Here is a 27,559-nt window from a genome sequence, read left to right as displayed (position 1 = left end):
ACCGGCACGGATGGGATGAAAATCACAGGATGGGTGAAACAGGGAAGAAGAAAGCAAAACAAAAGGGGGGGAATTAAAGGGATGAGGGGGGGGTAGGACGCGGGACCCTCCGGCCCCGATTTTCCTCCCCCGGGCCATCCCTGCCCCGGCTGCACTGGGGAAGGGGCCGCGAAGATTGGGGGGAAGAGCGGTTGTACCCCCAAAACACGGAGCTGAGAACCTGCCGGCTGCTCGGGTGGGGAAGAAAGGGTGTTCCTGCCCCCCCCCCCCCCGGCCCGTCAAGGCCATCCACGTTTATTCGCACACAAACCCTTTTTCCAGCCTTCACACATACCCCGAAAAAAAAAAAAAAAAAAAAAAAAAAAAAGAAAACTTTTTGCCCATCTCCCCCCACCCCGACAACGAATGTGGCTTCGTAAAAAAGGCGAGAGCAGCATCGCTTTGCTCCGGCAGCGCAGGAGGGGAAAGGAAAATCAGCTCAATGCCAAATTCTGGACAGAACAGCCGAGGGCTGGAGGACTTTTTTTTTCCGTCTTTTTTGTTTCTTTGTCGGTTTTTATTCACAAGACTTAGTTTGCTTTTAAATTTCATAACTTATAAAGAAATAGGCTACATTGAAATAAATTAAACACAATAGAGAAGATCGTGCTTTCCCCCCCTCCCTCCCCTCTCTCTCTCTTTTAAACATGGCTTGGTAGAATAGGCAAACCAAATCGACAGAAAGCCAGGCAAAAAAATATATTTAAAAAATCGTCCCCCCGTGCCCGCCACTCAGCCATCAGAAATAAAATCAAACAATAAAAAAGGCATGAAATGAAACTCTTAGTTTTCTTTCGTTTTTGTTCTCTCGTCTCTTTACCTTTTGCCCCCGATAAGAAACAAAACCCAAAAGATGGCTAAAGGCGCGCTGCGGGTTTTGCTGGGGATGTCTTTGCCGATGAGGGGGGGAACAACGGGCAGATCGCTGCTGGATCCGGTGCCGACACCATACCGCATCTGTGGTCCCCAGCGTAGCCAAGCCAGCACGAATATGTACAAAGTGGGGCAGCGTAATAATAAATATCTGTGTGTCTCTTCCAGGGTTTGATATTCCTGCTTTGAACCAAAACAGTTTCCAAGCCTCTTGCCATCGCAGACTCTAGCTTGACTCAGTAAGTGGAAAGTTTTGCTTTAAAGTTCGCTCATGGTGGGGATTTGCCATGCGTTCATGTAGGATTTTTTTTCTTGTTGGCTGTTGTATGCTTTAGGGTTTTTGCTTCATTTTTTTCTTTTTTCTTTTTTTGGGGGAGGGAGAGGTGAGTTGTATTTAAACCCTGATTTGGAAACTTTTCCTCAAAAACTTGTGGTTCTGAGCATAGGGATAGATCAGGGTCGGGCTTGCTCCAGCTGCTGATGCTGACTCCTGATGGCAAATCTGCTGACGTGCACCGGGATGGGTACCACGATCTTAGGGTTTCGGGAGGGCTCCCCTGTCTTGGAGTTGGCGTTGCCCGCCTTGACCCGTTTCCATTTAGCCCGTCTGTTCTGGAACCAGATTTTCACCTGCACCTCACTGAGTTTGAGGGCATGAGCGATCTGGGACCTCTCGGTCAGGGACAGGTACTTTTTGCAGTGAAACTCCTTTTCCAGCTCCAGCAGCTGCTCGCTGGTGAAGGCTGTTCTCCTCCGCCGGTTTTTGCCTGTGGATGTGGTGTTGGTGGAATTGGGGGGGTTTTGGGGATTTTCCTCCAGTGCGTTGCCAGAGTCCTCTTCCTTGTGAGCCGCCTGGCTGGGGATGTTGTCGTCCGAGCTGTAGTCTAGATCGCTGTCCATGGAGAAACTTTCCTCCTTGCCTTTTGCGTCCTCTTCTGCTTTGGGGTCCTCCTTCCCCTGGCCCCGGAGAGCCCCAGCTGGAAGTAAAGCAGAGGCCTTTCATTAGCACTTGGTACCCTCTGTCCCGCAGCCACCGCACTCTTGCCCCCCACCCCGGCCCGCAGGTCCATCCTCCAAAATCTGTTTGGTTTCGATTGTTTTGGTGTTTTTCATTTGGTTGGATTGATTTTTATTATTATTTTGTTTTCAAGTGGCAGGGGGTCGAAAGCTCCTTTCTCTTCGGCCTTGCGGTCACTGGACCCCAGGGGCCAGTCCTGCCGCCTCTCCCGCGGGTCCCCTGGGCTGTCCCTTCCCCCGACCCTCCCAGCCCGCCCCGCTGAGGGTGATGTGCGGAGCGGGCAGCGGGACCCTGCGCCCCCCCGACGGCTCCGGCGCTCACTCACCGAGGGAGGCCTGGACGGTGTCGGCGGCGGGGAAGGGCAGGAGGGCTCCATCCTTCCCCAGGAAGGCTTTGCCGTCGTCGCCGCCGCCGTCGGGGGGCATCCCCTCTGCTTTATCGAAGTTACCCGGGGGTGCGAACTTCCTGGCGGCCTCTTGGTGCTGGGGGGAAGCGGGGAAGGTGCCGGGCAGCGTGGCCATGAGGGTGGAGGTGAGGGCCATGCCCTGAGCCAGGCTGGAGCAGAAACCCGTGGGCAGACTGGGGAGCTGGTGGTGGTGGGGATGCGCGGGGGGCAGCGCCGGTTGCAGGGCGCCCTGCGGCAGCGCCGGGGGCGGCGGGGGGGGCGGCGGTAGCACCACGGGTCGGTAGGGCATGAACATGGGGTAGCCGGTGTAGACGAAGTGGCCGGGGGCGGGCGGCGGGGGGCTGCCGATGAGCGAGTCGATGCTGAAGGCCGTGCTGCTTCCCAGCGGGCGCTGCATCATCATCAGCGAGGGCTGGAAAGCCGCGCTCATGCCGGAGCGGCGGCGGGCAGCGACCACCTTCCTCCTCCTCCTCCTCTTCTTCCTCCTCCTCAGAGTCGCGCAGCGCCCACGCGTGGGGCAGAGCCGGGGCGGAGCGGGGCCGCGGCCCGCCGCCGCAGCCCGCACATCGGGGCTGGCCCCCCGCCCGCCGCCACCGTGCGCCCCCGCCGCCGCGCCGCTCTGCCCGCCCGCGCTCCCCCGCGCCCATTCACATTTTGCCCGGCTGGGAACTCGGCCCGCCCCACGTGGCCGCGGCCGCCGCTTCCCATTGGGCGGGAGGGCGGTGGGGCGGGGCTGAGCGGTGAGACCGCGCCCCTAGCACCTCCCCTTGCCATTCAGCACCGCCTCCCGGCCGCCGGACGGGGCGGCCCACGCGTGAGGGTCCACCGCCCCGCGCGACGCCCGTGGGACGCCCCACCCAGCACCTACGCCTCGCGGTGCCATCAGGGACCTCCGTGGGGGTCCCCGCTCCCCCAGGGCGTGTGACATTCCCCATCCGACACACCAATTTGCTGCCTCCAAACCATTGAAACCCCCTTTTTTTTAAAAAAAATACTCTGTTTTATTATTTTATTCACGCTTTTATCTCCTCTCCCCCCCCCCTTTTTTTTTTAAAGCCCCAAATAGACTCCATGTGGTTCTGGGTAAAGTCAGCCCCTGGCTTGGCTTTGAAATTGCTTCTGCAATTATGTAAAAGAGCCATTCAGCAACACGGCAGAATTAAAAGCGATGGAGGACTGCTCCCTTTTCTCCGGCGAGCCTCTCATGTTGGCCGGCTCAAAGCCTTTTCCAACACGACGTCTTTGGAGAGGACAAAAGCTAGAACAAAAAAAAAAAAAAAAAAAAAAAAAAGGGAAAAAGAAGAAAAAAAAAAGCCCCCAAACTTGTAAATTCAATGTCAAGGGAACTTTACACAATTTCAAAGGCCATAAATAATGATAAAGGGACCAGGCAAAGAGGCAAACCCAGGCAATTAATGGAGGTTCCCAAGCAAAGATCAAGTGGTTTGGAAAATAAAATTAAATGAAAAAAAAGAGAAAGAGGAAAAAAAAAAAAGGAGAGGGGTTGGCTGAGGGTGGGATCCCTCTTGCCTTTAGGAAGTTGAAGCCTTCCTGGGACAATGGTGCCAGCTGTGCCTCTGGGCTTGGTTTTGGGGGGCTTTTGGATACAAACCCCCATTAAAAGTGTCTTCAGACTGGGGGGAGGGGTCCCCAAAGCCAAGGGTCGGTGGGACATTCTCCTCCTGCCTGGCCTATTTTCTTGGGAAACTCTTAATGACTTGCCACTCATTTCTAGTCAATTGATGCTCATATTTTCATGAGGAAGATAGCAGATGTCAGGCCAGCGGGGCTGCGCACCCTGGGAGGAAGGTGAGGGACATGACAGCCTGGCCCGTGGGTGCCAAGGATGGGGACAGCCACGCTCTGTCCCCCAAATCCTACTCCTCTTGGCCAGCAGTGGGGGCTTTTGCACCCTCAAGTTGTGCCTATTGGGATTTGTCCCCTGAGTGTCACAAACTCCCATCCAGTCCTCAGCAAGTGGCATTTTCATCCCCTTCAAAAAAATCACATTTGCTGTTAATTCCCACTACTGAAGCTCAGAGCCTTCCCCAAATGGGGGGCTGGGGGCTGCCCCCCTCCCTGCGCCTGGATATCTGTGTCAGTTTATCCCTCCGCATTTCCAAACAACATCTGAAACCACTATTTTCTTGGCAGAAATTATCGGGGGGGGTTATTGCTTTTGAGACTCAGTGCAGTTTCACTGACCAGTCCTGCATTTGGCTCCCCATTCCCATTTTGCTGTAGCTTTCAGGGTGCTGAGCCCCACTGGGTGCCTGGAGTGTGAGTTTTGGGGTGCCTCCTTCCCCTAGGCTGCATTTCTGCTGGAGAAAGAATTTTTCCTGGCAATGTGGCAAATGAGACAGGGTAAATGACCATTGAAACAGCTGCTGCCATGGATGGGGGGGGTTAAGTGTGTGAGCACACACGGTTTTGGGGCCCATCTCTGACTTCAAGGGACTGGGAAAAGTTTACTTATACAGCTCATTTCCATATGTCCCAGCTCTGTCTTGCGGAGGCCACCACATGTGCGGTAGTGCAGTGCTGGGGATTTTTCCCAGCACAGCGCCAGCAAGGTTTTGATCTACCCTATGGATGCTTCATAGCCACAAGCATGGCTGTTTCTCTCCAATTTTTTTCCCTTTTCCCCTCCTTGTCATCCAACAGGCATTGTCAGATTGCAGCAACTCTCCTGCCTCCTGCTCCTTCCCACTGTGGTGGACGGAGCTGAGCTAAACCCTCTGGCCCCCCAAAATCATCAGCATCCATGCTCCTTCCAAAACCAACCAGAATGGGCTGGAAATCTTTGCAGAGACGCAAAGCTTTCGTTTACACAGAAAAGCAAGGCGGGGGGGGAGGTGGAAATCTTTTCAGGAAACCGCATTAGATTGCGGAAAGGGGAGATAATTAGGCATGGTAATCTGGCAGGGCATGGAAATGTGTACCAACACCCAGCTTCTGCAGCTGTTTGTATTGTCAGCCCTCTTCAAAATTTGCCCACAAACAAGTGCCTTTGCAAGACTGGAGTATTATTTCAGACGAGAATAGGCTTTTTGTTCGGCAAATAATTAGCTGATTTTTCTCCTGGAGAAAAACGTCAGCTATTTCTGATTGTCGGAGAAGCAACCGGAGCGTGATTGTGCCTGGGAAGTGTAACAGGCGGGAGGGAGGCGAGGGGCAGGCAGGGGAGCCCAACCAGCCACCCCCCACCCCATGGAGGGCCCCCCCCACCGCTGGGACACAGCAAGGACCTTTCCCAGGGAGTCTGAGTATATGGTAGAAATCGGGGTTTTGGAGGGTCACTCTTGGTTGGTGTGTTTGAGGGAGCCCTTTTCCCCTGGGGGCTGTAGCATGTGTGCAGACTTGGTCCTGTGTGGCCCCACCTCTAAATGTGGCACCGAGATGCTGCTCAGGGATGCTCCTGCATCACCTGGAGTAGAAACTGCTGAAGAGCAGGTGGATTCCGGCAGGTTTTGCCCCAAAATGACCTTTCACAGAAAAGGAGCATCAGATACATGGATACATGTTTGAATCGGACAGATTTGGGGGGTGTCTGTGACTCCAGTGGCCTCTCGGCTGGGTGGAGAGAGTGTGTGCTAAATAAACTGCAGGATTTTCCCCCAAATCAGGGTAGGGAGGAGGCACAGCTTTTTGGAGCAAAGAAGTGAAACACGGGAGCTGTGGAGGAAGAGGAAGACTGGGAGGTGCTCAAACCCTTCCGGACCTGAGTCCGTAGGGTGGCAAAGGTCAGAGCATCCCTCTAAGCAGGGTGGCAGCTCAAGCCACTGCGTGCCTGGGGGGGCTGAAGGCCCCTCCAGCCTTTTGGTGGGGAGCTGTGCAGTGGGTTTCCATGGGGTCCATTCTTCCACCAGACATCGGAGGCTGTGCTGGCAGGATGTTATTTGGAGCAGGCTATGTGCTACTGCTGGTCCCCAAGGCTGCTGGGCCATCAGGGAGGAGGAACAGATTTGTTTTGCAGCCGATGGTAAAACAAATGACTTTATTAAAAGCCAAAATCAGGGTTACGGAGATGCTAGAGAGGTAATTCTTGCAAGACCCTCTGCTTTCGCTGCTGAAATCATGATTGCATGGGAAACGTCACCAAAAGCATCTCACTCTACTGTGATTTTAAAGTGTTTTTTTTTCTAGGGTGGAGGGTAGGCAAGAGAAGAGACCATGAGCAAAGCTACATCCCAAAAATCAGTGTGTACTTAAAGATGGAGACATTAGGCATGAGCACTGAATGCCAAAATAAGGGATGCAGCTGGAGCTCTCCATACTATACCCTGGGCAGTGAAGGACTCGACTGAGGAGGCGGTTTTGTGTGTGGCTGTGTGTTTATTTCAGCATATTTTGGGCTGCAGGAGCTGGGAATGAAGAGGGATGGGGGGGGGGGGTGTGGAGCAGGATTTGGCCCTTGGTGTGCTGGCTGTGCGCTGGGGGGGCGGTGTACTGGAGAGTACCCGCTGCGGGATGCGACCCGCCGCCCCACGCGTGTCCGTGGGCGCCACTGCAACCCCGGGAAATCCCCTCCCGCCTCCCCCTTCGGTTTTCAAGCAGGGAAAAAAAAAAAAAAAAGCGGGCAAAAAAACCCAACAAACAAAAAAAACCAACACGTAACCCCCTCGTTCGCCGCTTAATCCCATTAACTCCTTCCCGTGTTCCCGTTTGAACTCATTTCAGGCTGCGAACGCGGCTCCGGCGGGGAGCGGGGGCTGCGGGACGGCCGCCCCCACCCCGCCCCGGGAGCGTCCCCGGCTCGGTGGCGGCTTCTCTCTCCACAACTTCCACCCCATGCACGGCAGATTTGTTGCTTTTTTTTGTTGTTGTTGGTTTAGTTTTTTTTTCCCTCCTGTTTGTGCGTCTTTAAAAAAAAATAAAAAAAAAAAACAAATTTGAAGGAGCTCGGGATTTTCGCGTTAGGGAAAAGGAGGGTAAAAGGGTAAAAATAACGCCGTACAGGTAAAATAAAAATAAAAAATTACTTCTGTAATCCTGGTTCATATCGTGAAATTCGTTCGGATGAGGGGAAATAGGATTTTTAATTTTTATTTTAAATTGCTATGTATTTAAATAATCCAAATATTTTAAGAGCTCTAAACGAGACCTTAATAAACCGCATCGGTACGGAGAGATCATCTCTAGCGGTGGAAAACCACGCCAACTCTCATTCACGGCTTTTCGTGGAATATAGTTGAGAAATCAGCCAGTTTAAAAATCCCGAATAAAAATCTAAAATATTCCCAGGTCAGAGGGGCACCGTCTCATTAAAACCAGCGCGGTCCTGAAACTGCACTGCAGACATTAAAGTGCAGTATTTTTCAATTAGAGCTGACGAATTCAATCAAAATTCCATAGATTAGGATGAAATGAGGCATGGGTCATTTACAGGGGAATTTAATTGCAGAGCCATTAGACAAATAGTATATTTGCCATTCTCACATTATCCATCATTTTAGACATCAATAGAAGGAACAGCATCTTTACTAATACAGCAGCACTTCCCAATCTCTGCCTGTAAACACTCCCTTTCCCCATAGCTCCTGATTATATCTGATTTCATTTAAAGCCATGGGGGATTATAAATGTTCCTGCAATCAGGTTCATTAGGACTTCAAAAATCTCATTTCTGATTTGTATTGCTTTGCGGATCACCCGCCTCAGTGCAGCCTGCGCGGTGCCTCTCTCTGCTTTCAAAAAAAAATAATAAAGAATCAAATGCTATTTCATTACCGGGGCCACTTCGGGGCTTGATTATCACCCTGATGAGCCCCTTTTCAGTTACCGAGCAGGTTGTGGGGAGCAAACCCGGCTTTTTATCCCACCGGGACCACCGCTCCTCCCCCTATCTCCCTCCATCCCCGCAGCCGCCCCGAGGGGGCCCGATCCTGCCCGCGGCGGCGGCTCCGGCAGCTTCGGAGGGACCCCGGGGTGGGGAAACACCCGACGGGTCACCAAAACCTTTTTTTTGGCGGGAGGGGTAGCTTCTTAATTCTCCCCAGCCCAGGCTGTTTAACCAGCTCCTTGCGAACAGAGACGTGTGCTCATCAGGGCGGGTAATTCTTATTATTTGGGAATTATTTTGCAGCCGCTGCCGGCCAGGACCATCGGCGGCTTTATTCCTGCGGGCTGGAAAAACAGCCCCGCCACGAGAAAAAAGGCGAGGAGCGAAGGTCTCAGACATTTTTTCCTTAATAGCAACTTAATATTAACGCCTTTCATAAAACACGCGTATCCAGATAGACTTACCAAAAAAAAAAAAAAAAGGAGAAAACAACCCAGAAAACAGAAAAGCCTTCATTTCACCCAAATGTATGGTGTGCGCAGCACTGTGTTAGCTGCCTCAGTAATTTAATTGGAATGAAACGTGAAAAATGTGTCATTTTTTGAAGAATTTATGCATCGCTTCCTGGAAATCTCATTGTCTTAACTAGCAGCCTACTGTGTTCTGTTTAGCAGGCATAATCGCATTTTTATGTGTCTCCGTATTATAAGTTAATGTGACCTCCCGTCTTCAGCTGCTGGAAAAAAAAAAAAAAATGATCCTTTCCCATAACATCTGCATCAAAACAAGGCACCGGCAGGGGGGAAAAATATATATATATGTATACCCAAACGCTCCTTTACCCGCCTGCCAAACTTATCAACCCGAGCAGCCCGGAGCATCATCCCTCCCCGAGCCGCTCCCGCCACTAGAATGGCTTAAACAGAGGGAAAACACCCCAAAATCGTAAAGGGTTTGGGGTTTTTTCCCCCATTTTTTCCCTTATTCTTTTTTCCTTTTTTTTTTCTCTTTCTTTCTTTTTCCCCGGGGTGTTTTTGCCTCCCCAGTTTTCCTTTGCTCCCGCCGCATCCCCGGGGGTACCGGCCGCCTCCCCCCGACGGCGCCGCCGCCGTGCCCAGGGCGCCCCCTGCGGGCCACGGGGCGCCGCGCAGCCAGCGCCTGCTGCCGCAGCCCACGCGTGTCCGCGGCCGCTCCCCTCTCCCACGGCCCTTCCATCCTTCCCCGGAACCCCTGATACCCCTCGATCCCTCCCAGCCCCACCGCAGACCAGGCTCCCTGGCACCAACCTGTTTGGTTTTTTTCCTCCTCTTTGATGTGCCTTTTTTTTTGTCAGAGCTGAGGTCACAGATTTGGGGGGAGGATGCGATCACCTGGTGGGACTCTATCTCCATGCAAACTTGCCCAATACAGATGTAAAACGTGCCACACAAAAGATGAAAGACTCATTAGGGGCAACAAAATTTAGGTTTTTTTCTGGTTCAAACACACAGTGACTCAGCTAGGATGTGTTTTCCCTAAATCCCTTACAATTCTGTCCCTGCTCTGGGCATTGGAACAAACTGTAGAGTAAAATAGCCACTAAAGTAATGAAATGCCATGTCTCATGATGTCGTGGAGATTTGGTGTGGGGCTTTGCCACAGGACATTTCTGTGTGGGACAGGGCTCTGGTGCCAAAGGTGAGGAACACAGTGGGGTTGAGGCTGCCCTTGCACACCTGTATACAACATCAAGGGTGAGTGCAGCTGTGTAAGCAGCAGGGTGAGGCTGGGGGGGTAGGAATTTCTTTTGTCTTCCCATTTTCGTGCTCCCCTCTCCATGGACACCAGCTGTGGGAGGCAGGAGTGCTGCCTATGTCCTGCACACATCATGTGGCAGGTGCTGGTGTGAAGTCCAGTCAAACATACAAAAAAGGCTGATTTATTTGTGTGTGTATATATATATATATATATATATATATATATTTAAATAGTGAGTATAATTAAGCAGTGGAACAATTTGGCGAGTGCTGTGGCAGAGCTGCTAGCATAAGGACAGCTGTTCTTCCAAGGGGCATACACGTCTACTTGCTTTGGTTCAACAGAAATTAATTTGAGGAGCCTGAGGGTCTGGGAAAACAAATTCTCGCTCCTCCCTGGTACCTTTTGCCAAGTCACAGCATGAAAAGAAAGCCCCAAATCCTCCCCTTCAGGTTACCACTGGGTTTTGCAGCTGCTCTGCGTGTCGGCCTTGGAGCAGTGATGGGCACAGGAGGTAGTGGTGCATCTTGGACCATGAGAATTTGGGAGAAGTAGGGGCTGTGCCACCGTTCCCCCCGCATCTGGTCCTGCAGGGAGTAACCAGCTCTTTTTTGGTGTCTTCTACATTAAAAAAATAGATTTTTGGTCTATCTTACAGTCTATATTAGTGCCACTGAATATTGCATCCTGCTAACAGTTTCTGTGCTGTACCTGTGGTTCCAATTCTGCTTGTGCCACACATGGGGGAGATTTATCCAAGGCGATTTGATGCCCACGTGGGCTGATATTAGTCATCTGCCATGCGTGCTTGCCTTTGCACACCTGAGGAGCACCGCTGCTTTGCAGACATCCTTTATAATGAATATTATTCATATCTGCAGCATGCTTGTAACAGCTACTAATCATTTTATTACTCTTTATAATCTATTTAAAGCACAATTAGAAAAAAAATCTATACAAAGTTACAGCCGAAAGCACATTTTAGTTACATTATAAATCCCTGAAAAACAACCATCTATCATGAAAACCGGCGCTCCTTAGCTCGACTGACAGAAATGGATGCTGCTGCGCTACAGCGAGGGAGGACGAGGGAAGGGAGGGCAGGATGGCAGCCCTTGGTTGGCTCCTCTCAGCCCTTCAAAGCACGACTCCTTCGGGCTCCAGCAGCAGGTAATCGTGCAAAGGCTTGGGCACAGGCAGCAATGGGATCAGGCGATGGCATTTGCTGCCAAACTTTTGCCGAATGGCGGAGCGGCACAAATGTTGCAGGCACCGGACTGTGCCCGCCAGCCGGAAAAAGGACTCATAGAATAGCTGGTGCTGCTGCAAAGAGAGAGGGGGAGAGAAAAAGCACGAGCATCGGTTGGTTTTATTTTTTTCCTCATTAAGCCACACAAACTAGAGATACTTTTGAGATGAAGATCCTAGGGGAGGGGTTAAGAAACCCATTGGTGATTGCCTGTGGGTTAGGGGTCTGTGCGCTGACATGGCTCCTGCAAGCAAAGGCTGGATGAGGAACTCTTCTGTGGAAGCGCATGTGAAGAAACCTAGTCTCACCACAGGTGTGGTTTGAGGAGATGCTTTCATGCCCACGGGCAGCAGCATCCCTACAGAAATCCTTAGAGATGACATAGAAGAGACCCACTTGTTTCTAAGAGGGTGAAACAAGGCGTGCTCGGTCTGTGCAGCCTCAGCCTTTCCTTAGCTTGGAACAGAAATAATTTCTCCCATCCCATGGAACATTCCAGTCCCTAACATTCTGTGATTCTGTAACATGCTGAAGAGCTTTGTTTGCATTTCAGCTGCTGTCCTCCCTTGCAGTCAAGGTAACCAAAGACCCATGAGGGCAAGGCAGCCATCCCAGATCATTCAAGAGCAGTCTGGCCGTACCTGTTGCACACTGGGGACAAGTTTTTAAAACTTAGTGATGTGGGCTCCTGCCAGGCAGTGGTCTGGCTCCAGGGTTGCTTCCAGATGTTGGGATTGTATTTTCACAGAATCACAAAATGTCAGGGATTGGAAAGGACCTTGAAAGACCATCTAATCCAATCCCCCTGCCGGAGCAGGAACACCCAGATGAGGTTACACAGGAATGTGTCCAGGCAGGTCTTGAATGCCTCCAGAGTAGGAGACTCCACAACCCCCCTGGGCAGCCTGTTCCAGTGTCTGTCACCCTCACTGAGAAGAAGTTTCTTCTCAAATTTAAGTGGAACCTTTTGTGTTCCAGTTTGTACCCATTGCCCCTTGTCCTATCATTGGTTGTCACCAAGAAGAGCCTGGCTCCATCCTCATGACACTCACCCTTTATATATCTGTAAACATTAATGAGGTCACCCCTCAGTCTCCTCTTCTCCAAGCTAAAGAGCCCCAGCTCCCTCAGCCTTTCTTCATAACGCAGATGCTCCACTCCCTTATTGCAGGCCAGGGGCAGGGATGGGGGTTTTGGTGTTGAGGGAGCTAAAGGGATGCAAAGCTGCTTCGGGGGTTTGTGGTGGTGCCCTGAGGACTAGTTTATTTTTTTTTGTTGTTTTATTTTTTTCCACCCAAGTGAAGTTTGGATGGGAAAAAAACCTCTTGGTGTGAAAAACTGCCTCCTCAGGGCTCAGCCAACCCTGCCAAACCACCAGCGCTATCTCACCTGAAACACCTCCTCTGGCACGGCCTCAATCCACTTCTCGGAGATGGGGATTTGTGAGTAGGAATTGAAGAGGACTTCGATGACCTCTGGCACAGCCGCGCAAGACTTCAGCACCTAGTTGTGGGCAATGGGAGCATTTCAGGCAGAGATGCATGTCCCAGAGAGGCAGAGCATCAATGCACTGCAGCTGGGGCTCATCCCTCCCCACCACGGTCCAGGTTGGGATACTCCCATGTTGGTATGATGCAGGTGTAGAGATTATCTTGGCATGCTTTGGACATCTTTCTCCAAGTGAGAAGTGATAAGAAGACCTGTCTTGCTTTGGCTCTTCTTCATCTGGATGCATCCCTTGCTTATTATTTACATTTTTGGCTGTCCGTGATAAGCCAGGATAATATTTTTGTTATTGTTTGATGTAAAATTAATGAAACACAGAGCCATAAAGCAGCTGCATTGATGGCTGATGTCCCAGGCCTGTCTCTGACACCCCCAGGCAGGAAAAATCCTCTTTGCTGGTCCCCCATGCTTGTGCTGGCTCCATCCTGCCCTTCACCCTGCCTGCTTTTCCCTGCTGCTACGCTGCAAGTGTTTTCATTTCCGTCATTCTCATCAGCATCGCCAGCCCCGATGCCATGGTCCCATCTCCCCGTCTGGACCAGGACCCTATCCCGAACCATCCCAACTCCCCATCTTTTTATTTCCCAAAGCACCTTGACCTTAATTGCAAAATCCTGGGTGTGAGGGGATATCCAGGGGCTGCTTTGGGGTCAGTACCTTCACGAAGGCGGCAGGCCATATCTTCTGGGACCCATGGTTGAGCAGCAGCTGGACGGTGAGATGTGGCCTAATGTCCTGCTTGAAGATAGCGCTCTGCAGCACGCAGCGTAGCGGGGAGGTGCCACCATAGTCCATGGCGTTGACATCAGCCCCGCGCAGCAGGAGGAAGCGTGCCAGGGCAGCGTTGGCGGCCCCGCACGCCTTGTGCAAGGGGCTCCTCCGTGTCTCATCTCGGGCATCGATGTCAGCGCCATGGGCAGCCAGCAGCCGGCAAAGCTGCAGGCATTCCTCGCCGGTGCCCAGTGCCTGCCCGCAGAGGATGCTGAGGGCTGTCTCCTCTCGTGCGCTACGTGCATCGACGCATGCTCCGTACTTTAGGTAGAGGCGGGCATGGTCGCAGAGGCAGTGCCTGGCTGCCACGTGCAGTGCTGTCTCCCCTCCATCCTCGCTGGGCAGGTCAACAGTGGCCCTGTGTCTCAGCAGGAGCTTGGCACATCTGCAAAGAGATGGGGAGGCTGGGGGGTGCACCGCACAGATGGGTTCTGGGGGATGCGGGCTGGAGTGGGAGCCTTGAGGGATGACAGGTGGGAGGTGATGTGGGTTGAGGATGGGGATCAGGCTGGAGCTGGGATTCCATGGGAGTTGTTGCACTCAGAGCAGCAGAGGCTGGGGAGGGTGACTCTGTGCCCTGGTGCACACCATGGCTATGGTACTGGTGGTGATTTGGGCAATGTCTCCTTCTTGCCCTTGACCAGCATAATTAATGAATGGTCATCCCTGACCATCATTGACTACCCTGACCATCCTTGACCCACCAGGGATGGTGATCACTGTCTCGGCTGTGCTGGTGGCCAGGCAGCACTGAGAGCAGTGCCCACGGTCAGCCACGCCAGCCAGGTCTGTCCCAGCTGGTGAGGGATGCATCCAGCCATGGTGAGGACATACAGGGTGATGGGCATCTTCATGCCATCAGTCTGTTGGCTGCAGTTTTATTTCCTGGCACAGGCGTAGCCCTGGGGTGTTATGGAGACGATCTATACAATCCCACCCCTTGGCTGACATCCACAGAGCTTCTCAACTGAAAACATCCTTCACATTGATCCATGCTGTGAGCAAGCTGACATGGTGGGAAATGCTTGGTAGCACTTCTGTGCATGAGAAGAGCTTGGTGTGGGTTTGTTTGGTTATAAAAATAGATTCCTCTTCTCCTGTTAAGGGACACAAATACCTTTCTTGGGCTGTCACTCCAGACAGGACTAAACAATCATTTTTTCTGCCTATCCTAAACAGAAACACCTTTCCAGGTGGTTTAAGCCTGCTGCAATGAGTTTTGCTGGCTTGTTGGGCACTCAGCTCTTGTGACGATGGAGTGGCAGCACCTGCAGTTCCCAGGAGGAATAAAGCAAGGTAAGTAACCTTCCCTATCCTGCTCCTGCCTCTCCTTCTCTCTAACGTCACTGTGTGTGATTCCAAAGAGGTATACTGGTTGCTGCAAAGTGGGGACCCTGGTTTCTATCAGAGCTTTCTGCCTGCGTTCTTCTGACAACAGATGGAGGTTGAAGATACCAGGTCTGCTCCAATGTGTTTGGTTTTATTTATTTATTTATTTTGAATATATGTGAGTAAATGAATGTGATCAGCCAGTCTAAATGAATCAAAGTGATTGCTCCACCTCCTGCTGGGAGCTGCTGGGGGTGGTGTGGCTCAATGTCACTGCCCAGGAAAGGCTGTCAACAGCCAGGTTAGTGCATGGGTTTGAGCCCAATGCTGTGGCATTGAGGAGTTATTTTTTTGTATGGGGGCAGACCCACATGTGTTCCAAGTAAGACCTTGAAAATTTAGCCAGCTTGAGTTTCCCAAGTGATGCTGCTGGGGATATGGGAACAGCAGTTTTTTAGAAAGCCTCAGCAGTGGCTGGCTGGAGCCTAGGGAGGTGTATCAACCTTCAAACCCTTCCTGCTTGTTTCATTTTCTTCTAATAAGCTTTTCTTTTAGCTCAGGTATTGCCCAATCTACTTGAACCTTTCTGAACCTGCAGCATTACCTCCTGCAAGGTTTGATAGGAGCTGGTGAGACACTCACTGTCCTTGGTGGTGCAGGATCTGCAAACACCTCCTTGGGCTGTTTTTCCCATGCATATCAAGACTGAGTTTGCCAGGAAAAAAAAAATCCTGCAGGATCTGTGGGGACAGGTGATGTCTTACAGCCTTTGCAGGTGTAATGCTCCCAGGTGCTGCCAGCCTGCACTGGACCTTGCTGGGGCAGCTGCAGTGGATGCTTTCTGATGGGGATGCAGTTGTGGGTTTGGGGTTGTGCCAGACCTAAAATCCTCAGATCCTTACTTCACGGTGCCCTTCTTACTCTAAGATTGTGATGAAACCCTTACCCAAGGAATGGCTTATCTTGCTGAGTTGTGGGGTTTTTTTGGGCGTTTGCTATCTGCTACTCGTCAGTAAAACTTTGTTGGAAGGTGTTTGTTTCTGGAGCAAATCACGCTGTGATGGGTCATATTTACTGGTCTTGTCTACTGTCAACAGCAGGGAATTTGTAGCCCTAATTATAATGACTCTCTAGGGACCTTTCTGGGTTAGCTTGATCCTAATGTCATGGTTAGCTCTGCATCTAAAATAACATATTCAGGGCAAACCAAGGGATGGTTCTGCAGGGAAAAATGGAAAGAATATATTTCTGTCTTGGTTGCAAAACATGCAGCAGGCTAGTCCAGGAGGATTTTTTTTTTTTTTTTTTTAATAGTTCACACTTAAAGCGTCTCTGCTTCTTCCCAGGCAAGGAGCTGGCTCTGCCTGGAGACACTTGAGCACAAGCACTGTACCGGTTTTGGCAAGTGCTGTGTGTCAAGAGAGCCCAGGCTGGAAGTTTACACCTGCAGAGGCAATAGAGAGGGAATATTCCCCTGCCCTGAATTTCCAGGTGAAGTCTGGTACATTACGGGTTGCCTGGTAAAGCCAAGAGCTATGCCCCTCCAGCCCAGCATCCTCGCTCTGCCACAGGGGTTTACCTTAGTGAGAGCGGATGGGATTTTAATTACAGGGAGTTCAATTCCTCTTGGCTTCCTGCTAGACATGTCAAATATTCTTCTAGAAGTACCAGAATGGAAATACTACCCTTTCCAGATGCTGTTTTCCTGAAGGGTTATTTTTATATATTATTAAGTTCAGTGGCTAATTGGTTAGAAGAAACCTGAGTTGGTTTATTTTGAATTTTTCCCCTGGATGGTCCTCCCTCAGCAAAGAGGGAATGTTAGTGAGGGGCTATAAATAAGGAATGTTCTCCTCTGCTTAATGTAAATAGTGGGCTCCCTGTGAGGAGCACGTGCCTCACATTTGGATGTATGGGGCATGAGCAGGTGCTGAGTAGATGCCGTTCATGTTTGCTGGATTTATGTTCTTATTTTAACCTCTAATCTCTACTAGTTAACTCATATGCTCTAAAGTTTACCAGCATTTCTAGCTTTTTTTTCCCTTAAATTTTTAGATTTTTATTAATGTCCTGTTGTTCATCATCAGATTAGAACAAAGTCCCCTTAAATAGAGCTCAGTTGATGCTGCTTTTTGAGGGTTCCTCTCTAATTTTCTGGGAATATTGCAAGGGGCCATGGATTTAGTTCAGCAGAAATTCAGACACAGGATGGCAAAGTAAACCTGTTTAGTTTGCATTCAGCCTGGTGCAATCACCAGTGGGAGCGATACCTTCAAACAGTCACTCTTGCAGATCTAATTCTGACTAGTTTGTACTCACTTCTAAACCCTTCCTAACTCATTTGTGAGTGATGGGCAACACACTCAAATGTCTCCTTGCTTGGGCAAGTTGCTCATTAGGTTAAAAATCACACTAATTTGTGATAACTGCTGTTCTACAGGTCTATCTTGTGCTGGGGTCCTGTCTCAAATAAACGGGATAAAACGGTGTGAGTTTTGTTTTCCTTCTTCACCCATCGGTAGAATTGGGGCAGATGTCTGTGCAACGTCAGGCAGAACATGTCCTCCCCTGCCCTCTTGCTGGCAGCATGGCTTGGTGGGGTGCTGCTCAATTTGGGATGAAAAATGCCCAGGCTGGGAAAGTGGGATTCAACTTGAAATGGGATGTGATGAATAACCAGCAGGAGGAGCAGGAGGTTGAGGCACTGGAGGCTGGAGGGAAATTCCTGTCCAAAAAACTCACTCAGGCCCTCAGTCTTCTTAAGGAAAAATCTCCTGTTTGTTTTTTTTTTTTTTCCCCTCTCCCTGGGGCCTGAGTGATGCTTTCCTGTCCTTCACTTGGTTGTTTTTCATGGTGTCCATCTGCTTGTGATCTATTACAGGTTGATCTCGCTTGGAAAAACCACCTTCCCCAAGCTAGGCCCTGAATGAAAGGATTATTCTTATTAATTTCCTACAACAAGGAGAAAAGAAGCCTGCTTTTCTTTAACAGATGAAAATCTGTGGCATTGCAAACCCACCAGTGAACCATGGCAACACTGCTGCCAAGGGCTGGTTGTACCAGCACGGGGTCTTCTCTGCTGCTGCAGGGCGAACACCAGCCCAGGAGCATCATTGCTCTCTACACTGTCTTTTTGCCAAAACTTCATTTAGTCACACCAGCTTGGGGAGCAGCTCCTCCAAAGAGCAGGATCACGCCTCAGGTTGTGCTCTGTATCTGCTTTTGAGCTCTTTGTTTCTTGCTTTGGACCCATTAAGGAGCTGGTCTTCCTCAGTGGGAGGACAAATTTCCAAAATGATGGCTCCAAATGCTCTGGGTTTTGTATTTTAGCAGTGCTAAATGAAGCAGAGGATGAGGTTTAGCACTAGATGATGCTAAATACTGGCTTTTGAAATCTGTGGTCCTTTTATTTGTAGTCACATTTTCTTCCTGCAGCCAAAAGGGCAGTGTGTCTGGGCTGATGCTGGAATAGCCAGAGGGTGCCACAGGGCTGGGTCCACCAATGGCGTGTTAGTGCTCATCTCCTTGGCATTTGAAAACCTTGCTGTCTTGATAGAGTTGCCTTTTTAGGTACCTGCCTTCCTGCTTGGCTCTTGTTTTCTGCTAATTCCTCCCATGAAGAGCTATTCTCTTCTCGTGTTCCCTGAGCAAAACCCATCCTGTCTCCCTGAGCTGGCCCCTCTTGTGCTCTATCCCTATCCCACCATTTCTTGCACGGAGTCTCTTGGGCACTGAGTCTCCTCTTGCTTTGATTCATCTCAGCATGTCTCTCCCATCCCTTGGTGCTGGTGGGTAGGAGCCACAAGACAATCTGGTTTCAGCTCTCAGGGTGGAGAGAAGTGAAGAAGTGCCCACAAAGGCGTTACTCAGCCATAAGCCCAAGTCACACAGAGGTAGAGGTGACATCTTCTTTTCTCATCCCTTGCCTGAGCCCTCTTCCCTACGTGGAAGGCTGGAGAAAGCAAGCCCTGGGGGATTTCTCTCCAGGTAGGCTCTCCCTGGCTGTATGGGAAACCTGGGATCTTCAGAGAGCTTTTTCTGACTTGCAGATCTGAAGGAGGACTCTACAAACGCAGCAGCGTTCGCCATCCCTTCTGCTGTGGGTACCGTGATGGGAGGCAGAAGCTACATCCTGCATCCCTGCGATGCACCTTCCCACCGCCCCACGCCTGCTCTTCCCCCAGCACCACCGGGAGAGTTGAAACTCTTCCTCTCCCCCTCAATTATTTTTATTTTATTTTTTTTCGGGGTGCCAATGAAGGCAGACTCCTTTAATCATCCCGGATTTAAGAGGGAAACGGGAGAGCACCAGGGAGAGAGTGCAGTGAATTTAGAGACTCATCTTACCCCACCATGTTAATTATCTCTGCTGTAAAAAAGAGGTCAAGGAGAGGAACTCTACTAAATAGGCCGACGTTGGCATGAACAGCTCCTAAAGTGAAGAAGGTAAGACTGAACTTTACTGGAACTTTTTTTTTTCCATCTCTTCAAAAAGCTCCTAGATTAAAGCTCTGATATCCTTTTTGTTGAAATCTCATGGATTCTGAAGCTCAAATGGCTGGAAGGAAGCCCAGATAATTTTTTTTTTATCCCAGTCACTGAGAGGCTCAAAGGTTTTAAGTCCTGCCCCCATGGTGAATTGCCGAGTATATGGGAATACAGAAGAACCCGGCACATAGGTGTTCTGGCCATTGTTACTGAGAGGGAGAAAAATAAAATAGCTCTCTATGTAGGTCAATGACCTGCTCTTTATTGTCAGTAAAAAATTAAGGATGACCTAAAATCCACTACTCAATAAAAAAATAATAAAATAAAAAAAAGGCAAGGTAAAGTAGTCTCCCCCTAATCAAAGAGGAAATGTTTGTGTTACCTAAAGCTTGACCTCCTCAGTCTCTAACTTTAGCAAAGTCTCTGCGACTGAAAAGCAGTGGTCGAAACCTCAAAACCTGTCTGAAATGTCTATTAATTTTTGATCTTTCAAGGGAGTAGGCTTAGTTATTGTAGAAGCCCCCATAGCGCTGGGTAGCGTAGTTAAGGGTCTCTCACCATTTCCATTATAAAGCCCCAATATTCAAGGGCTTATAACTCAGCTGTTTCCACGTTGCATCTGTCTAATCCCCATGTTGCTGTTTGCTGGCTTACCTGCCATCCCCCTCTGTCCTTCTGGGGGAAACAACATGTGGATTTGTGACAATGGCTCATTTTATATATATATATATATATATATATATATTTATATATATATATATATGTGTGTATATATATATATATATTTTTTTTATTGCAAGCTGGGAAGCACTTGGCCAACAAGAAGACACCTGGACCTCTGTGGGCCATGGGGTCCTCTCCATGCACCATGCTGGTTTATGTGCCATATCTCTACTGGGGAAGAACAAGTTGATGAAACCTAAAATACCCATCCTGGGGCTTCCAGGATGGCTTGGGGGTTGGAGACTGAAGGCTTTAAAGTCAAAAAGGAGCTTGAGTAGAGGAATTAAAACCTGTTTCTTATAAATGATGAGAGCTACTTGTAGCATCCTCCTTTATCCAGCTCACTCCTTCTAACTCTTATCTCACCAAGGATGTGTTTGACTAATCCCTAAATTTTTGGCTGAACCAACATTTGATTAATACTTGATTTTTGGTGGTCTTGCAGAGACACTTATTGATAACCTGGGCTTGAGATAGTTACATCTGCAAATCTTTTCCTGTCTGTCTGCTTTTCTTTTCCAGAGCTCTTTACCTGACACCTGGCCCATGATACACTGGATCTGTACTGGGAATCTTGTCTCCACCACCTGCTTCTAGTTCAGCTCACTATGTATTAAAGGGGAGACGATTGAAGCCAGAAGCTGGGGCCGTTTTCACTACAGCTGGTAGGCAAAGAAATTTGCTATGGCCCTAACCAGCTTCATTAGGATATCGAGGGGCTGAGCTCTTTATAACCAAAAAAAAAAAAAAGAGTGAAAAAAATTAAAATAAATAAACCAACAACCAGTTCCCTGGGTCTAATGATTCAGGCACTTAAAGTCCTACTGAGTGCACATGTGTGCACAAAAGCTTATTTTTTCAAGGCAATGTTTATGCTCGTCTCTGTGATGCTGATCCAGGGTGAGAAGGGAACGGATGCACATGACTGAGCCTTATGCCCAACTATAAACCAAAGTGGACCCATACGTGGCTTGTGTGGGGGGAAAAGGTGAGAGGGCTTCTCCCCATTCCACAGACCCCATCTCTTTATTATAGCTCTGGGGCTGGGACTTTGGAAGGAGTGGGTTCCCTGGTTGTCACTGACACCCCTCACAGATGAGGATGGCATGAGATGAGGAGGGCAGGATGTTGGGGTGACCCATGTGCCCCATGACTGGACCCATCTCCTGGGACAAAGCATGCTGGACCTGGGATGCAGGATGTAATGATTTTAGGATAAATCATCAGAAAAGAGGAGGAAGGAAAAGCATATGGAGCTGGGCTGGGCTCCTCCTGTCCATGGGAAGAAGACCTGTGCCATGCAATATGCCTGGCAACAAAATGTCCCTTTTTTTTTTGGCTATGCTGAGTGTGCCACAGCAGCTGGTAGACGTCTGAGCATGTGGGAAGCCTTGCAGGGGACCGTGGCTCCATTTTTCCACCCCACAGAGGCAGAAGCGCTGGAGTCTGCATGCAGGGGATGCGGACAGAAGTTATCAGTAGGGAGATGCTGACGGGAGGGGACCTTCTCCTTACCCCAGGGAGTCTGGAGTGGTGCAGAGATGCAGCGGGGCCAGGCCCTCATCGCTCTGCAGGTTGGGATCAGCCTCGTACTCCAGCAGCAGCTCGACGCAGTCGGTGTGACCCCCCAGACAGGCTTCGTGCAGGGGCCCGCGCCCCCCCGGCGCCAGGTTGGGGTCAGCCCGTCGGCGCAGGAGATGGCGCAGGCAGGCGGTGTGGCCCCAGCGAGCGGCCAGGCACAGCGGGGTGGTCAGCTCCCGCTTGTACTCCAGCGACCACAGCCCTGCAGGGAGGAAGGAATGGGGCTGACGCCTTGGGGCTTGCAGAGCTTGGGGCCGTTCCCATCCTCTATGCCTTGCACATAAACCACATCATCTTGCTGCTTTTTTTCATTTTTCTTTTAGCTTCCTGGCAGCTTTAGAGGTTTCAAAGAGCCTGATTAAGGTTGGTGGCTGCTCTGAATGTTGTTGGCAAGAGAGGAAGCAAGACTTGCCTGGCATGTGCACGTCCAGGAGCAGGACTTCATATGGCACAAGTTGGGTAAACCAATACCCTGCCCACAGCCAGGGGACCCTGCATGCAAGACCTTGCTGGCAGGAGCTAAAAGGCAGCCTACAAATTCCCCACCTGCACCTATGGGAGGAGAAAAGCTGTCTTTGCTGGGATGAGGCTGAGCCTGAAGGCACCCAAGCTAGGTGGGAGCAAGTTAGGAGGGTGATGCATGGCTGGGCATGGGAAGAGCTGGGTTTGGGCTCAGCTGGAGCAAGGCATGGCATTTCCCAGCAGCTCTGGGACCATCTGTAAATGCACAGTGTCCGATGAGCATCTGGGACCATGAGAAGCTTCTGGGGTTGTAAGGTACTGGGTACCACTTCCCTGTGAGCATCTTATTCCTGCCACCTAAGACCAGGCTGCCCTTTCTGAGCCCCTGCATGGGGAATTTGGGCTGTGAGCCCTCTTGCAAGCATGCCTAAGTCAAGACTGTGCCCCATCTCAACCTGGAAAAATGATATAGACACACATTTTTTACACTTTCCTGTCCCTCCAGTGGGTTAGTATGTGCAGAAGAGAAGAAAATAAAGTGTTGAACATTTATGGCTAGGGCTGCAGGGCCCAGTCCTCTTAACCAGAAACCAGCCACCTTGGGAACAAGCTCTGTAAAAATAGTGTTAGGCACTTAAATGCACTGCACCTCTCCTATCTAGGGTTAGTATATACCTGGTTTTATATTTTTTTCTGAACTGTCCTTTAAAGAAAATGTACCTGAGAGTCCATAAGATCCTTGGCTTTTCACTTGCCACTCCAGCTCATTTTTACTGATCTCAAAAACCATGTTGACATCTTGATAGTATCGGTCAGTCAGGACCTCGAGGCTTCTCAGGTCTCCCGCGACCAGGGCTTTGTAATACCTGGTGGCAGGAGCGTGAGCCGTCAGAGTATGCTCTGAATCCAATTTGGGGCAAATTTGTAGCTTTTCTGTTACAGGTTCCGGTAACTCATCCATTCCAGTGCTTCCCATGTGTGTAGATCCTCCTAGCTGCGAGGATAGATGGGCTTTTATAGTTCATTGTTTCCATCCTCCTGGGCTCATTGTCTAATTATAATCCAGTTAAGGCTCTATTGTTGTTGTATTTATAACTCCAGCAGGGTCAGATGATGACGGGCACACGATACAATGAGTGTCAAACAGTCACCGGGTTGTGTTGTGGCAGCACCTCTTGGATTAAGTTGCCGGTTTAATTGCAGGCAGCAGCTTGGGATGTGAGCATTTAGGCTGGAAGGAAAAGGGTGCCTAGGGTTTAGGGGGTAAAAAATATATATATCTATATGTTTATATATCTATATATCTATAACTATTTAGTCAGCTCTTGTCTTCCCAATCCTATATAAGCCTTATTTGTATGCTTTGAGCAAGTGCATTTTTTTCTCTTCTCTGCATAACACCATATTATTATTATTATTTTTTTTTTTAATCTAAGGCACTCATACCTGTTTTCAGTCTTATGGTTGCTATGCAGAAAAATCTGGGCATCGCATTAGTGGCTGACACGAGGCAGGCTGGCACGCTGGCACATCCCTGCAGGGATGCAAAGCGCTTGTCAAAGGCCAGAGAGGTACAAATCCTCCTGGGGCTTTGGCAGGGGGAGCCACTCTCCCCGCTGATGCCTTGTATAGGAGGGAGTAGGTGCCCAACCTCTGCTGCCATTTAAGCACAGGGATGGATGCCAGCAGAGTGTCCCTGGCTCCTGCTGCCCAGAGGCTGGTGGCTCCTTTCCTCAAGGTCACAGGAGAAGTCCATGGCTGGGACAAGAATAGATCTCAGTACCTCGTGACTTGGTGGCTTTGCCACCAGCCTGAGGCTCTGGGTGACACAACCACCCTCCCTGCCTACCAGCCCTCCTACCCCACCTCCCTGGGGAATGAACATGGTCAAAGCAGATCTGGGGAAGATGTTAAACTGCTGAAATGCTTTGTGGTTCCCTCCATGTGGAGTCAGCCTGGGGCTGGAAGAAATGTCTGGGACCTTCTCCATAGCCCCATGCAAGTGGAGACCTTGCTGGACTCCTGCAGGTGACCATGAGCATCCTTGTCCCAACCCCAGACCAACATGTTTGCACTGCAAGAGTCACCATCTGAGGTTTCTTGGTGGGTTTTCTCAGCACGGCTGCAGTGACATCAGCCACCTGGCCCTGGAGACCATGGAACCACAAAAAGTCACAGTGTATCCATCCAGGATGGGCTTGTGCTGAGATGGGGGGACCTGACTTGGGATCCTTGTGTAAATTAATTCCTTGTGTAAAGGACTCCCTACCCTGAGGTCCCTGTTCACCAGCAGCCACAGTGGAAGCTAATTTGAGGTCAGCCTATGTAGTATTTCACGTTTTCTTTCTGCCCCTGAATACAATGTCGTCCTGCTCACCTGCCTGTCTGTCCACATCTGCTCAGTTGGTTTGAACCTACAAAAGCCATCACCTTCCTCTCTTCTTTTACCACTTGTTGCTATTTTGCTACCTCCAGCCTTTCTGTGCCCCTTCACTTTTCTGGTATCAACCGAACCACCTCCTAAAAGCGCTACTTTGGTATGAAAAAAAAAAAAAGAGAAGTCTTCGTTATCCCCTGGGGTCCCTTATCCAGTGCAGGAGAAGGTTTGGGGAGCTGCACAGACTGGGATTGTTTTCCCCAGGGACTTGTCCTGGCACATGTTTTGCAGCCCTGGCTCATTTTCCCTCTCTGCTCATTAGCAACCCTGTAAATTGGGGTGGTGGTGAGGAGGAAGCCTGCCTTTATGCACCCTTGCTTGCACTGCGGGGATCACCTTCCTGTGGCACGGACCACCTCCTCTGCTGGCAGCTGGGTATATTTAGCAAACATTCTAGACCTTCTCAGTCAGACGTGGGCTAATTTTGCAAGGGGTGCATGTAGGTGTGTGTGTATCTGGCATTAAACTGCCATTGAGAGTGTGTTGAAATACCCTGTGACCCCTTCTCATGAGCCTTTTAATAAGTGTCTGTTTGCATATAACACTCACTTCTTGGGTCGTGGTAATGACAGGATTAACGGCATCACTGACAGAGGGGGTTAAAAATAGCCAGGGTCAGCAAGAGTGGGGAAAAAAAGTCCTCTTATAGCTGAGTGGCACATATAAATGCACGAGCCTGAGCTCCTGCCAGCCAAGTCAAGTGCTTTTTCCACCAAAGAGTGGAAAGTGATGTCAGGATGAAACAATATTCCCGTGATTTTAAGCAGAACGCTGTTGTACAGGCAGGAGTGATTTACTGCAGAGAGGAACTGGCAGCCAGGACACCTGTGGAACATTCTGGGGCTGGCCAGGAGAAGGGGAGAATTCCCTTGTTGGGTTTTGAAGGAAAACAAGGGTCTTCAACTGCTTATAAACTACCTGTCACCTTTAGGCAGAGATTTTGGGTGATGGAGGAAGGCTGAGACTCCCACAGCCCTACCCTCTTCTCTGCCACTGCCATACTGAGTGGCCTTGGGCACATCACCTGTCCTCCCAGCATCCCAGTCCCTGCACAGCACTCGAGGGCCTGATCCTGCAACCAGTTAAGCCTTATCTACCCTTACTTCAATAGATAGGTTCCTACACAGACTCAGGCCCTGAATGCTGGCTAGGATGAGCACTTCATTAGCAAGAGTCTTGTGCTCATTAATCTCTAACGCAGGGGTAGCATCTTAACCTTCTCCCTGCATACAACTGTTTGCAGAGTACACCTCATTTAACAAAACATTAAGCATTTTACTTCCTCAGATCAAGTGTATCTATTAATAATGACTTAAATTGTCTGCGCTGGCTTCACATTATGAGAAAAACTCATTCCTGGCACATGAAAGAGCACGATACACAGAAACAAAATTATTTCAGCACAAGCTTGTTCCCCAAGTTAAGCTGTCACATAACTACTTAGTCCTCTCATCAGAGAGATTTCAGACCACAATAATTTGCCCTGCTGGTTCAAAAAACCCACAAGACTGCCTTAAAAAATCTGGCAAGTCCAGATGTGCCCATGCTGAGAGCGCCTGGCATCACCGCTGTGATTTACAGCTGCCCTCTGGCAGTGGGGAATGGCAATTTTTTTTTTCTGGGGAAATTTCCAGTGCAGTGAAGGAGCCTGAGGGCTGGCAGCCCTCGGCACTGCTTCCTCCAGCTGCTCTCGAGCGTGAATTGCAACGCGTGACTGATTTAAACCTTGCACCCCTCTTGCCCCCCCAAAATAACAAAAATGAGCTGGCTGAGTGGTGGAGCTCCCGATGATGTCTGTGTAAACCCCAGCACCCCACAGACATGGGGAGGGGATGCTGTGCCCACCGCCAGGGGACCGGGAGATGAGCAAGTGGCATGGCAAGGCCATCATGCCACAAAATAAGCTGTTGGCTGCCCAAGCCTACCTTGGAGGGACGGTGCTGTGATGGTGGCTCTCCCAGGCGATGCTTGTCCGTCCCCCTGGGACACCAATCCCCAGCTGGACAACGCGGGGCAGGACGTTTAATCTCCTTTCTCAGAGCCAGGTGCCACCTTGCAAACAGCCAAACTGCCGCTGAAATGTCCCCACGTTTATATTTCCAGTGCTCTCCCCTCCCCGGCTTCATGTGACAGTGCTGCCTAGTTATGCGGCTAAGCGAGGGGGTCAGACTGCAGGATTAACTCCCATGAATATGTCCCAGCACGGGGGTATACGTGTCTCTGTGTGTGTGTGATGTCACACTCTGTACCCCACATCCCAGAAAAAAAACCCCAAAATCTTCTGCAGATGCAATTGCATGAGCAGAGCTGGCTGAACTGCTGCTGACAGACCAGCTCTCCTTTAAAAACTGCCATCCAGTGAAATATAAACTTGTCCCAAGGCCACATTGATTTTGTCCAGTTTTTATTGGAAATTAGATAATATTTAAATAGTGCTGAAACATTTCCCTTCAACAGCTCTATGGCAAGGTATTCTGCACTACACTGGTTTATAGTGGCCCTTCTTTGCCAAACATAAATAATTTTATTCAGCAACAAAAAAATAACCTTTCCAGTTTTTATAGCTGTGCAGTACTTTCCTTTGTCCCCCCCTTTTCCCATCAATTATAGGAATAAAAATCTCTGTCTCTTAGCTTAACTAAAAATACTTGTCTTCCCATTCTCCCCACCCCCTGCTGAAGAACTGCAGCTGTGTTAATTATCCCCTGGGAATTCAGTCCTGGTGCGCATCCTCTTTTAAAGGCGAAGGGGAGCCCTACCAATTATTTAACCCCTCAGTAATGCGCTTGTGAAATGTCACCCTGAGTCCCAGCCTGGAAAACCACCTCAGACTGACCCTCCATCACGTGGCCCCTTACAGTACGGCGCTGAGTTTTGGCATTTGCTGATTAGCAGCTGCCCCGCACGCTCACCCCTTGTCTCTGGCAGCCAGGAGACTGGGTTATTGTTGGCTTGTGGGTTGTAAGGGTTGTATTTTTTTTTTTTCTCCCTTTACTCTAAAATATTAGAGCCTCTTTGGCAAAGGAAGGCATGGAGCATCTCTGCTGGACATGGTGGCCATGCCACCCTAGGCTGCAAAAGGCTCTGGGTAATTGGCACGAGTGGATGGAGACACAAAGCTTTCAGCTCAGTCTGCCTTAGACTTGGGGACATGGGAG

The 27,559-nt window shown here is 50.0% G+C and overlaps 2 protein-coding genes across 5 annotated transcripts; both read right to left on the bottom strand.

The window, feature by feature from the left end:
• Positions 1-533: 533 nt before the first annotated feature.
• GBX2 (gastrulation brain homeobox 2) lies at positions 534-3,008 on the bottom strand. Of its 2 annotated transcripts, none has more exons than XM_065069179.1 (2): positions 2,256-3,008; positions 534-1,908 (listed from the first exon to the last, which is right to left on the bottom strand). In XM_065069179.1, the coding sequence occupies exons 1-2, from the start codon at positions 2,764-2,766 to the stop codon at positions 1,550-1,552; spliced, it is 870 nt and encodes a 289-aa protein (XP_064925251.1). In that variant the 5' UTR covers positions 2,767-3,008; the 3' UTR covers positions 534-1,549. The 2 variants fall into 2 exon arrangements, with proteins under 2 accessions (XP_064925251.1, XP_021142240.2); XM_021286565.2 differs by having other exon boundaries at positions 534-1,889; positions 2,256-2,993.
• Positions 3,009-10,055: 7,047 nt separating this feature from the next.
• ASB18 (ankyrin repeat and SOCS box containing 18) lies at positions 10,056-26,550 on the bottom strand. 3 transcript variants are annotated; one of them, XM_065069177.1, is made up of 6 exons: positions 26,327-26,550; positions 22,685-23,195; positions 21,437-21,704; positions 13,268-13,766; positions 12,494-12,607; positions 10,056-11,175 (listed from the first exon to the last, which is right to left on the bottom strand). In XM_065069177.1, exons 2-6 carry the CDS (start codon positions 22,938-22,940, stop codon positions 10,993-10,995), a joined length of 1,320 nt encoding a protein of 439 aa, XP_064925249.1. In that variant the 5' UTR covers positions 22,941-23,195; positions 26,327-26,550; the 3' UTR covers positions 10,056-10,992. The 3 variants fall into 3 exon arrangements, with proteins under 3 accessions (XP_064925249.1, XP_064925248.1, XP_005501734.1); XM_065069176.1 differs by having other exon boundaries at positions 10,056-11,178; positions 22,685-23,213; positions 26,327-26,546; XM_005501677.4 differs by having other exon boundaries at positions 10,056-11,178; positions 26,327-26,546.
• Positions 26,551-27,559: the final 1,009 nt, after the last annotated feature.

The sequence above is a fragment of the Columba livia genome, chromosome 7 (genome assembly GCF_036013475.1).
Source record: "Columba livia isolate bColLiv1 breed racing homer chromosome 7, bColLiv1.pat.W.v2, whole genome shotgun sequence".
Taxonomy (NCBI): Eukaryota; Metazoa; Chordata; class Aves; order Columbiformes; family Columbidae; genus Columba; species Columba livia.
Note: the sequence above shows the minus strand (reverse complement) of the source record. Positions and strands in the feature narration are given on the sequence as shown.

Bases quoted from the DNA above. Each gene is read 5' to 3' on its own strand.
- GBX2 (XM_021286565.2), bottom strand. From the start codon at position 2,766: ATGAGCGCGGCTTTCCAGCCCTCGCTGATGATGATGCAGCGCCCGCTG. The intron at 1,890-2,255 runs GTGAGTGAGCGC...CTTTACTTCCAG, and splicing joins CACCGTCCAGGCCTCCCTCG to CTGGGGCTCTCCGGGGCCAG.
- ASB18 (XM_065069176.1), bottom strand. From the start codon at position 22,940: ATGGGAAGCACTGGAATGGATGAGTTACCGGAACCTGTAACAGAAAAG. The intron at 13,767-21,436 runs GTAAGGAGAAGG...ATCTCTTTGCAG, and splicing joins ACCACTCCAGACTCCCTGGG to ATGTGCCAAGCTCCTGCTGA. The intron at 11,179-12,493 runs GTGAGATAGCGC...CTCTCTTTGCAG, and splicing joins TGCCAGAGGAGGTGTTTCAG to CAGCACCAGCTATTCTATGA.